Raw genomic sequence first — 11,837 nt, 5'->3', positions numbered from 1 at the left:
TCTAAATATTCTCCATGAACTGGAACTCCTGATTTTGCCCAGTCTCTCACTTAAGAGTCCAGACCAGGGAACTCTACCCTGCTCTCTGCCTCATGGGCTTTCTCATGTCCTTTTGTGACACTTCCCATCTAATGGCCTGAGCAAACTGACAGCAACACTGCCCAACCCCAGTTGTTACCCTTAGGGCTTCTCCACACCGTGTAGAAGCCAGGTGTTTGCCCACCTGACTTGAGCCCAAGAAGAATCCCAGGCACTTCCCAATGGTGAAAGCCTGGTAGGCGGATTCTGCACAATGGACTGAACTCAACTGAGGAGAATGGAGGTGCTTTGGGTGATCAGCAAGAGCAGTGGAATGTAGGCTAGAGACTGAATTTCAAAAAGGCACCTTGTCCGTGTGTGGACATTCTTGGCTCCATCATGGCAGGGATCAAATCTGTTACCACTGCACTGTCTGTACTTTTATTTTACAGCTCCATTGACTCAATAATACACAACACGGTGTCTCCAAATGAGGGATAATTTTAAAGTCTGTGTATTTCTTTGTACTTTTATGAAGTCTTGTATGAATAAATTTTTAAAAGAACTCTTTATACAAACAAGCTTTTGAAACTTTATACAAGCTAGTTTTGAAACTTGAGATAAATTTACACTCAGGGCATTTTTTCCTTCTAAACATATTAAAAATTTCACCAGTAGAACAGACCACATACTATGAAAGCTCTGTGATCTTTTTAAGGTTGAGTTGTTACATTCCTGACAAGAGAACATCCTACCAGCATTTCTGGTTTTAGCATCAATATTTGTCTCAAGCCAGCCAGGAGAGAAAGTAAAGGGAATATGCTAGCATTTTAATTATCTTTTACTTTTTATTGGAAAATTTCAAGCATCCAAAGATGCAGACAGAATAAATAACCCTACATCTCCCTGTCATTCATCCCTGACTGTCATCAACCCCTGGCCAGCCCTGCCCATAAATCCCTCATCCATGCCTTCTACCTTATGTTGTTTTGAAGCAAGTTGTAAACATTATATCATTAAATTGCATTTTGAACAACAGAGTATTAGGTTTGATTTTTGAAGACTGGGAGCATCCATGAATATTTATTATTCTCTCCCTGGACTTTTGCATCTTAGAAAGAAAAAGGCACTTGCTCAAAAAAAGAAAAATGTTGTCTCCAGATCTTTTACCCTCTTTGACAGCCCTCATCAGCTGCGTTCTCTCTTCTCCTGGGATACTAATTTCTAGACCAAAAAATAAGTTTCTGTAGGTAAGGCCTAGCTTGTCACATCCTTATCCAGATGTCCTCTACAGAGGTAGGTCATAGTAGACAGTCAGAGACTGCTGAATTTCAGGGTCCCAGGAAAGAAAGCACTTTTTCTCAAAAGTGAATTTGGCATCAAAATCAGTTATGTTGCCTTCAAGATTGCTATTCTTTATGGGTGGTCTAAATTTTTTAGGTAATTGCTCTTTCCTTATAAGTTTAGCACTTCCCCAACAGGAAGAGCCTCTTTAGGTCTCTCTTAGGGCCCTTTGGGCTGTAATCAAACACCCAAAGTTCACCTAGTTATTTCTTGGCTAGGTGGAGATGGAATACCAGGTTATTTTTAAGTGGTAGTTTGAGGTCTTAGGAGATGTTTGATTTTGTTTGTTTGGGAGATAAATTCATTGGTGTTTGAACGTCTGACCGTGTGTCCAAGGTCCTAAGACCTGAGCCCTCTGGTTTTTATGCTGTTGCAGTTTCTGCAGGACATCTTAGATACACTCTTTGTGATTTTGGATGATAACACAGAGAAATATGGCCTGCTGGTATTTCAGTCTTTGGTAAGTCTTACCTTTCCTGATTTTTATTGATTATTCCTGTCACATACTTTTTGAAAATCTGAGGAAGGCAGTTTATTTGAGTGAGTCAGCACATGATGCAGATGAGCCCAACAGGAAAGGGACTGATGAGTGTCACCAAGGAAGACCAACAACCTGCCTACCTGGCACATATCTAAATGAGCAAATCTGGACCTCTGCTTTGTGGTTTTGATACTTAGTCTCATACTATCGCAGGGTTGCTGAAATAGTGACCTACACCAACAAAAGGCCCAGAGACCAATAAAGGAAACAAGACAGCTCGTTTTGCACTTACAAAGTAGGATACAGAAATTTTTCTGGTGGTCCAGTGGTTAAGACTGCACCCCCAGTGCAAGGGGCCTGGGTTCAATACCTGTTCAGGGAACTAGATCTCACATGCCACCACTAAAGAGCCTGTGTGCCACAGCTAAGACCCAGCACAACCAAGTAAATAAATATCAAAAACAAAAACAGAGGATAAGCAGAGAGTCTCTGTGCTGGTCTGAGCATCACACCCTCTCCCTGTAAACAGTTGTCTGGGAACCAGAGTCTCAGAAGGTTGCTCAGTGAGAAAAGACAGTGATCTGAATATTCAGTGCGTTTTGCTGAACATGTCCAGTCCTTCAGGAGGACTATGTGTTCAAGGACAACCAGATACTTTAAAGTCTGTATGATAGATGAGCAGCAGACGCAAGAGTTAGAGTGGTATTTTGCAAAGTTTGTTTCTCTGGCTTTTCTTCTTGGCTCCGTGGCCAACCAACCCTAATTTCCGAAGGGTGCAACCTTCTGTAGGATGATTTGGCTCAGAGGACAGTATTTTTTTCTCTCTTTTCCAAGTTTTTGAGATACCTTAATGTTTGTGCCACAACACAGATATTGTTTTGTCTTCCCTTGGTCCATATTGTACCACTGAGCATTATTGTGAAGAGAGAAGGTCAGAGTCACTGGTGTTGACAAATGAGTCCCATGTCTGGAATGAGAGGCCAGGGTTGTTAGCAGTAGAACAAACATGCCAGAAATACATCCCCGGAATGGCAGTCTTACATCCCCTGGAAACACTGGAGAAAACACTTGTAGTTTGCCATCCCTTGAAGAATCAATAGTTGTTTCCTTCTGGGGGTAGGTTTGAATTCTGCTGAATTCCACTGAATTCTGCTACACCTTGTCTCTCCTAGGTATTCATCATCAACCTGCTCCGAGACATCAAATATTTCCACTTCCGACCTGTAATGGACACGTACATCCAGAAGCACTTTGCTGGAGCCCTGGCATACAAGTAAGTTGCATTTGGCATCATCATTAGGACTTGTGTTTGAATAGAAAGACAGGCTTTTGCCATTGAGAATTATGTTAGCTGTGGGCTTTTTGCTGACGTTTTATACTATAGTTTATTACATAGTTTTCATGCTTTTCCTTCTAAGAAATGATGGAAGAGCTGCTAAAAATATCTTGTTTTTTCAGTGAGAAGCATGTGAATAGCTAAATATAGCATCCACAAATAAATATCAAAGGAAAGAAAAGACAGTCAGTAAAAGAGATAATACAAAGAGTAAACATGGGAAGCACTCACAGGTTATCTAAAGCCATTAGAGCAATTTTAAGAGCTGCCGTATTAGTCTATGGAATGAACATAAGTTTTGAAGAGATAAAACCTGAAGGGTAGTGAAGCTGTGGAATCACTGGACTCTGATACTTTGATGTCACTTTGGAGAGAGCAGGCACTGTGCTATAGATTTTACACGTGTCATCTCATTAGAATTCACAGTAATTTGAGATGTACTATTGCTGCCTGTATTTTAAATGAAGAGAGTGAGGACAGAGAGCTCACATAACTTGCTCAAGGATGCAGAGCTTGAGACTGATATGTCCCAGATGTGAACCCTGCTGTCTGCAGAGGGCCTGTTCTCTTGACCTCTGAATCCTTCGGCCATGTATATGTGCAGACTTTCTGACCCTGTAGTCCCATGCCACTCAGATAACTTGGTCCTAAGGAAATAAGATGATTGGGATGGCAAGGAGAGGCACATGGGACCATACACCTTTATTCAGAGCCTGCTATTTACTAGTCATTGTTGTATATTCTGGAGACTTAGCAGTTTTCAACAAAGAAAACACACATCCAGCCCATGACTTTGGGAAAACTTTATTGTACTCAAAAGAAATGTGTCCCAGGGGACGTGGGAAAGAATGACTCCAACTGCTGATTGAAATGTGGCATCTCTTGGTCAGGAGTGTTGTCTGGTCTCAGGTGGTCTAAAGATTCCACAGCTGTGATAAATCCATTGCTGCATTCTAGCTTGTCAGCAGTATATTATTTCCTCTATGGCTAATTTAGGACTGCAGGTATTTCAGGCTGCATTGCTTTTGGATTAAAGTGGGGTTTCTGGACTGTTCTTTTTCCCAGGGAGCTAATCCGCTGTTTGAAGTGGTACATGGACTGCTCAGCAGAACTGATTCGTCAGGACCACATTCAGGAAGCCATGCGGGTAATGTCCTGAAAAGGGCCCACCCCTGCAGAACTTTGCAAGTAACCTCCATGGAGTAGAGTGCAGGACAAGTGTAGACAGTGTGGAATGACTGCCTTGATCCACCTAACTGCCCTTTTCTCCCTTTGATTTTGCCCTAAAAGGTCTTTATTCCTCATCATTGTATCTGAGAGCAGGAGGGAGGGATGATGTGCATGCGGCTCGTAGTCATCCCGACTGCCTCGCTTCTACCCTTAGTGTCAGCCTTTGCTTCCACTGGCTAAAGTAGCGTATCTCTTTCTAAGCCAATGTTGGTTAGAAATAAGCCAACAGTGATTAGAAATAAGATTATCTAATACTTTCCCCTTCTTCAGTATTTACTGAACACTGTATTTTGTATAACTGTTTTAAGTAAAAAGAACTGAGTGAATGCACTGTATGTGGATATGTTGAGAAGAAGGTAATCTTAAAGCCATGATCAGGCAGCGCTTTGCAGTGCTGGACAGTTCCCCTTTCCAGGGGACTGTCCACACTGTGAGTTAACTACACTTTCTGGTAACTCGTTTTCTCATGACTGCTGCTTCTGCTGTAGAGAACCACCTATGAGAATGTTGATTTCTCTCTTGCTCAGCAGTTCTCCATATTAACTATTTAAAAAAAAAAAAAAAACCTCGTATCCTCTGAGAACTCACTTAAAGCAAGTTCATGGTTTCTTTCTTTCCTTTCGTCCCTGTCTTTTCTTGTTCTTGAGTCACTTGTTTTAAGTTGCTTTTTAACCATGTCTTTCCCACCCTTTCTAGTTAGTAATAAAAGAAGAATGGCAGCAAAGTAGTTCTGCTTTTTCTCTGTCCTGTTTGAATATCTCATCATCTGCTCTAAGTACTAGTGGGCCTATGCTTGTGTTATTCGTGTGGTAACAGTTCAAACACATCTTCTCCTAAGTATCATCAGTTTAAAGAGGCAAAATCAAATCATAAATCTGTATTTTCCCTGCCTGTTCTCAGCACATTCTGTAAAAACCTGAGGCCGCAAGTCTCACTTCTGACCTTCATGCAGTATGTGTTAGCTGGGCAACCAGCATGTCATGGCTGCCGAGATGCAGAGAGGAGTAAGACTGCCCTCTCCCCTGGAAGAACACATCCCCTGTGTCCTAAGGGGAACTAGGCTCAAACACAAGTGCAGAACAGAGTGCCAAGTGTGATGTGAGGGCAGGGCCTGGGTTCTGTTCTTCTCTGAACCCCAGCACCTGTGAGGTTCCCTGCATAATTGAGGGGTACACACAGAGTTAAATGCAAAAAGTTCTGTGTGAGTTCAGAAATTAATTGCTTAAGGCCTTGGAGATGGTATCTTAGTTTTCTTCTAAGAGTCATTCATTCAGCCAATATTGCTTGATACCTGCCATGTGTCAGACATTGGGTTACCCACTGGGGATTCAGCAGGAACCCACACACAAAGGTTCAGCCTTGATAGCACCTCCATTCACGTGGGGAAAAGGCAGACAATAAACATGTCCAACAGATAAACCATAGGAAGATAAACATACAAAGTCAGTGAGGAAAAAATTAATTATGCTATTAAAGAAATAAATAGGATCTTGGCATAGAATGGCTGGAGGGGAGGTTTTACTTCACATCAAGAGTTTAGGAAAAGCTTCTTTGAAGAGGTGGCCAGAGCTCCATATTTCATCCTTGGATAAGTTTCTCCTCAATGCTCCATGACTCTGCCTTTCCAGTGTCTGGGAGATCTTTAGCCTTTCTTTGATTAGAATGTATAGAATCTTGAATTCTCTTAAAAGAGAATTATTCAGCTCATAAGCATGGGCCAACCTCCAGGGGCTCCTCAGAATCAGATTCTGCTCCCAACACATGTTATGGGAGTTTTGTCTCCTGTCTTGTTCATAAACTGTTGATGGCAGGTGTCCTGGTCTGAGAGAGGATGGTGAATGGGTGTGTCGGGTCTGCCAGCTCCTGTGCAACTAGAGGCTGATTTTCTCCAAACTGGACCCCTGGTGAGATGGCTGGCACATGTCAGGCGCCAGCTGTTTCTCAAAGATGCAGAAGACTTCTTAAAGTACTCTTCCTTCTTGGAATAAATTTAAGAAAGGTTCTTATATCATTGCTTTTGTAGCCTTTTATTTCTAGACCTGAGAAAAATGAGAGAAATTTAATTTTCTTTTGATCCTGTATCTTCTTGAATTCAGCTGCTTCCGTAATAGTCTATGGTTATTCACTTCCACAGCTACATGAAATAATTTGGCAATTCTCTCAGTACATAGATACTTACTGTCAAGGACCATTTGGACTTTTGAGGAAAGGTTTTAAAAATTAAAGTAAAAAACATTTTTCTAATTTAAAAAGATTAAAGTACTTCCCTACTATGTATAAAAGAGATAAGTAATAATAACCTGCTGTATAGCACAGGGAACTCTGCTCAATACTCTGTAATGGCCAACGTGGGAAAAGAATCTTAAAAAAAAAAAAGTATACATATATATATATATAAACTGAGTCACTTTGCTATATACCGAAAACTAGTGTAATACAACATTGTAAATCAACCACATGCCAATAAAATTTTTAAAAAATACTAAAGTGCTTATCTCCAAAGTTGAGTCCATCTCTCAAGGTTAGTGTATAATTTGCTGGTACTCTACCCTTCACTCCTTCATGTGTTAGTTCCTGACCATCTTTATGTGCTAAGTTGTTTCAGGCATGTCCAACTCCTTGCAACCCTATAGGCTATAGCTTGCCAAGCTCCTCTGTCTATGGGATTCTCCAGGCAAGAATATTAGAGTGGGTTGCCATGCACTCCTCCAGGGGAATCTTCCCGACGCAGGGATTGAACCCACATCTCTTATGTCTCCTGCATTGGCAGGTGGGTTCTTTACCACTAGTGCCACCTGGGAAACCCATCTTTAACACCTCTCTATCCCTCCTTCTCCCACACCGCCAGGCGTTGGAGTACCTTTTCAAGTTTATCGTGCAGTCAAGAATCTTGTACTCACGTGCCACCTGTGGGATGGAAGAGGAACAGTTCCGGTCCAGCATCCAAGAGCTTTTCCAGTCCATCCGGTTTGTGCTCAGTCTGGACAGCAGAAATTCAGAAACACTCCTTTTCACTCAGGTCTGTGAGCTACAGGAAAGTTTTGCTGCTGGATTCTTGTCTGTCTTAGCAGGTGGTTTCTTTGTCCCCTGGCTTGCAGAGTCAAAGCCCTGCCAGGTTTCTATGTTTCGGGTAAGGGTTGAGGTATAAGGAAATACCTGCTAGGATAAAATGCTGTTTTTACTTCAAAGCCAACTGTGTCCCAGCTTCCAAATATAAAACAGCCCCGTGTCTTTATGGTGGAGAAGAAGCTTAACTTTGCCCTGTTTTGGTCAGATTTATTTAGCTGCCATACTATTAGTTGTACATGAGCGTCTTATTTATAAAGGATATTCAGAATGCAAAGAGGATTTTATTTCCTAGTCACTGTATTAATTTTAACAACTTCAGGTTAGTATTGATCCATTCTAGAAGTTAAGAGTGAAATTGGTTGAAAAACAGCAGAAATAACTAGAAAACCTTGGCTAAGAATTAGGATTAGATTCTATTAGAAATAATAGTGTGGAAAGGAAGTTTGCTTTCTTATATTAAATATGTCTGGTCAGTTAATCAGTTACCTTTCCCATGCACCCATACCCTAGAAGGGATCAAGGATATTATTCTTTACCCCAGTCACAAAGAGGTTATTCTTTTTCTTCCAGATAAATGTCAAGATTATATCTAATGAATTACACTTCTTTGGTTTCTTGAAGGCAATTATCACATCAAAACTTAGGAACAGAGACTAGACAGCCTCTCTTACGTCCATTCATTCCGTCACTGCTAGGTCTGTCAGCACAAGTATATGTTCAAATGTCTCCTTTAAGATTAGAATAGTCCCAAATTTTTTTTTTGTTCCCCACTTCCTCCTGTGTTGCCTCTAGATTCCAGTTGTCCATAGGCCCCTTGGCCCAGAGAACAAAAGAACAGCTGAGCGATAGCCTCTATAAAAGTGGAATACATCAAGGTCACCAGGTATCTCTATAAGAAAGCCTCCTTCCATGGTCTCCCCTCCTGAATACCCCAGGCCAGTCATCTCTCTCCCCCAGCCTATCAGTTCCTGCCAGCCAAGGCTCAGGACACCTACTCATCTCTGAGCCTGTGGAGATCTGGGGAGCTCAGAGGTAGCTAGCAGAGCAAGGCAGATTTGCTTTCTGAGAACTCAGCAATGCCCTCTCCTCAACAGCGTGTTCCTCCCATATCGGGATAAATACCTTAGATCTATTCTCAGCTTAGACCTGAGTCAGAATCAGACCTGCTCCTTTGGTACCAGGCTCATGTTTCATGAGTTTCAGAACCCTCCACAAGTATACAATTCAGTCAGACTTTATGTCTTTGATTCTGACCACTAGGAGATGTTATGGTGCAAGTGTCCTTCTGTCCTGGTGCCATGAGATTAGAAAATTTCACCATTAAAGAGGACAAATCAGTTTACTCTTGGTCATTGATTGTGAAATATTACCTGCTTTTCTGGGAATTTTCTAGGAGTCCAGTGGTTAGGACTTGGCACTTTCATTAACATGGCCCCCGGTTTCACTACCAACCCCAGGTCAGGGAACTAAGGTCCTGCAAGGTTTGTGATGCAGCCAAAAGAAATACCTGCTTCCTCCCTTTGTCTTTGTATCTAGTTTTTGTGCTGGTTCTCATTACTGAGAAATGGTCTCCTTGGTATCTCAGGGAGTTATAAATCTGCAGATAGAATTCACAGAAGTTCAGTCATGGTCCTGGATTGAACATAGAGCGCAGTGTGACAGACCTGTTGCCCCATATAAATTTTCACTCAGTCAAGAACAGTGTCTTACTGTCTGAAAAACAGCTTCCCTCCCCTAACCTGCCACTTAGAACGAGTGCACTCTCACCTCGTCTCAAGGCGACACTCCATTTCCCTTTGTAAATCTTGGGTTAATCATCTAAGAGGACTGAGCAGCGTGAAGAGCCTCCTTCATGCTATTTCCATTTAGACAAGAGAGATTGAACAAGAGCCAGCATTTATTGAAGGCCTGGTATGTGTGCCAGGCAGTCTACTGGAAATTAACCTGGTGCGCCTAAACTTCTTCTTCATACCAATATGAGGAGATAAGTGATAACCTCATCTCCATTTTATAGATGAGAAAAAGGAGGACTAGGCAGTAACTCACCCAGGGTTATGTGGCAGATAAGTGGTAATGCTGGGATTTAAACTCATGTCTGTTCAATTTCAAAACCCATTCTGTTTCTCCTAAACTACTCTGCCTCCAAGAGGCTCTGATTGTTCTCAAGAAGCCACCTCATGGGTCTCCCAGAGCTGAGATCCTAGGAGAGAAGTCTCCATACACACACAGACCACTTGTCTAGTCAGTCGAGGTCACTGAATGCTAGGCCAGCATCATCAGCAGTCTTCAGGATCTCATGGCTGACTAAATCCACACATTCTCCCTCCTTTTTGGATTTACACTTGAGACTGCCAGGCATGGCATGCGAAAGAAATAATTTACAAAGTCTTCAGACTTTATGGTTTCAAGTAAATGTCACTATTCTGGGGAAATGGTCCAGTTTTCAGAGCTAGACTGCTGGCTGCAGGACTGTGAATGGAGTTCACCACTGCTGCTTGATGGCACTCAGTTATGTTTGACCTCCTTTCTTTGCGAGTTTCCTGGCTTGAATTTGGGGCTGAAATTGGAAAGTCAAGAACTTGATCATAGAGACAAATAAGTTAAATCCATTTTATGAGCAAAAACAGCTATGGATGTTAAGCTATAGAGTTAATTTCTCTATATAATTCCTTCCCTTGCCAACAAATGCCTTGGCAAGTTCTAAAGCTTCTAATGGCCTGGATCCCAGTAAATTCTCTTGTTTTGGTTTCCTTTTTGGTTCTCCTGCTTCAGCCCCAAGACTACTACAGGGATGGATGGAATCACAGGCCAGGGAGGAGCCCATTCAAAACAGGGGTGCTGCAATTACCTCTCAACCTGTCACCACTGTGTGTCATTGTCTAAGCACACAGATAGATGCAGACCTAAGTCTGAGCTAACCAGACCTTCACGTGCTTCTGCAGGCTGCACTCCTCAACTCTTTCCCAACCATCTTTGATGAGCTCCTGCAGATGTTCACTGTGCAGGAGGTGGCGGAGTTTGTGAGAGGGACTCTGGGGAGCATGCCGAGCACTGTACACATTGGGCAGTCGATGGATGTGGTGAAGCTGCAGTCCATTGCCAGAACTGTGGATAGCCGCCTGTTTTCTTTCTCAGGTAAATCAAGTTTCTTTCTCAGGTAAATCAAGTTGGGATGTGAGTCAGACCCACCTTTCTTCCTTATCAGGGTGTTGGCCAAGTGGTAAGCAAAGGCTCAGTTTTACCAGCCATCATGTGAGAAGTCAGTGGACCTTAAAATGCAGAGTTTTTGGTAACCTCTGTTAGAGAATGCAGCCAAAACCTAGGCCTACTGCCTCCCTCACAGCTTATTTCTAGGGACCCACATGAGGTGGCCTGCAGAGCAACCTCCAGGCCCACAAATCTAGCCAGCTGCCAAAAAAGGGGTCTGCCACAGCCCCAGCAAGATGAAACAGCAGAGGGAAAGGAGGGGGAACAGAGAGAAAGGTCTAGCGTTAAGAAGGTAGGATGAGTCAAGGAAAGAAAAGAAACCCTGAAAGGAGGCCCTGAGGACCCACTGCACTTTGTTTCCTAGCCTTGCCAGACAGATAGATTCCTTTTCCTCCCTTTGGAGGAGCCTCTAAAGGTTAGACAAAGAGATAGACAGGGAGCCCTCCACACTTTAAATAGTGGTAAAGAACCTGCCTGCCAATGCAGGAGATGTAAGAGACGCAGGTTCAGTCACTGGAAAGGGAAGTTCCCCTGGAGGGGGAAAAGGCAACCCACTCCAGTATTCTTGCCTGGGAAATCTCACATCCAGAGGATCCTGGCAGGCTACAGCCCACGGCACTGGTGACGGGGAGTCAGAAACCACTGAGCAACTCAGCACACCACACCCCTAAAGAGATCAGGAAAGCCTGACAAACTTAATACGATCAGGGAGTTCCCTGCTGGTGGTCCAGTGGCTAAGACTCCCCACTCCCAATGCAGGGGGCCTGAGTTCAATCCCTGGTTTGGGAACTAGATCCCACATGCCACAACTAAGACCCGGTACAGTCAGAAAAATTAAAAAAAAAAAAAAACTAGGGAAAAAAAAGCAATATGATACAATCAGCAGCCTAGACTGTCTTTCAGAAGGAACCTCTGGATTCATACCTGAGGCCACATTGAACATGATCAAATATTCAGTAGTCAGATATTATGATCAGCATGAGTCTGGTCCTTTAAGCAGAATATCACACTGTGGAATAAACTTCTCGGGCACAGAAATAAACCTAAAATGCTAACAAAGCAATTATTATTAGAATGTTTATAATTAGAACTTCTTGGTGGTCAAATTTTTTTTGAGTTTGACTTTCAAAGTATGAGAACAATCATTTCTCA

General features: G+C 42.6%; 1 protein-coding gene across 7 annotated transcripts in view; it reads left to right on the top strand.

The window, feature by feature from the left end:
- DOCK3 (dedicator of cytokinesis 3) overlaps nucleotides 1-11,837 on the top strand; it is a 301,031-nt gene that overhangs the window by 225,999 nt on the left and 63,195 nt on the right. For all 7 annotated transcript variants that reach the window (XM_018038221.1, XM_018038220.1, XM_018038222.1 and 4 more), the window contains exons 20-24: nucleotides 1,739-1,822; nucleotides 3,016-3,116; nucleotides 4,245-4,326; nucleotides 7,258-7,428; nucleotides 10,421-10,613. In XM_018038221.1, the coding sequence (XP_017893710.1) occupies nucleotides 1,739-1,822; nucleotides 3,016-3,116; nucleotides 4,245-4,326; nucleotides 7,258-7,428; nucleotides 10,421-10,613 (631 nt within the window). The remainder of the gene's footprint in view (nucleotides 1-1,738; nucleotides 1,823-3,015; nucleotides 3,117-4,244; nucleotides 4,327-7,257; nucleotides 7,429-10,420; nucleotides 10,614-11,837) is intronic.

This window comes from Capra hircus, chromosome 22, assembly GCF_001704415.2.
Source record: "Capra hircus breed San Clemente chromosome 22, ASM170441v1, whole genome shotgun sequence".
NCBI lineage: Eukaryota > Metazoa > Chordata > Mammalia > Artiodactyla > Bovidae > Capra > Capra hircus.
The sequence above is the reverse complement of the archived record's forward strand: the minus strand, read 5'-3'. Positions and strand labels throughout refer to the sequence as shown.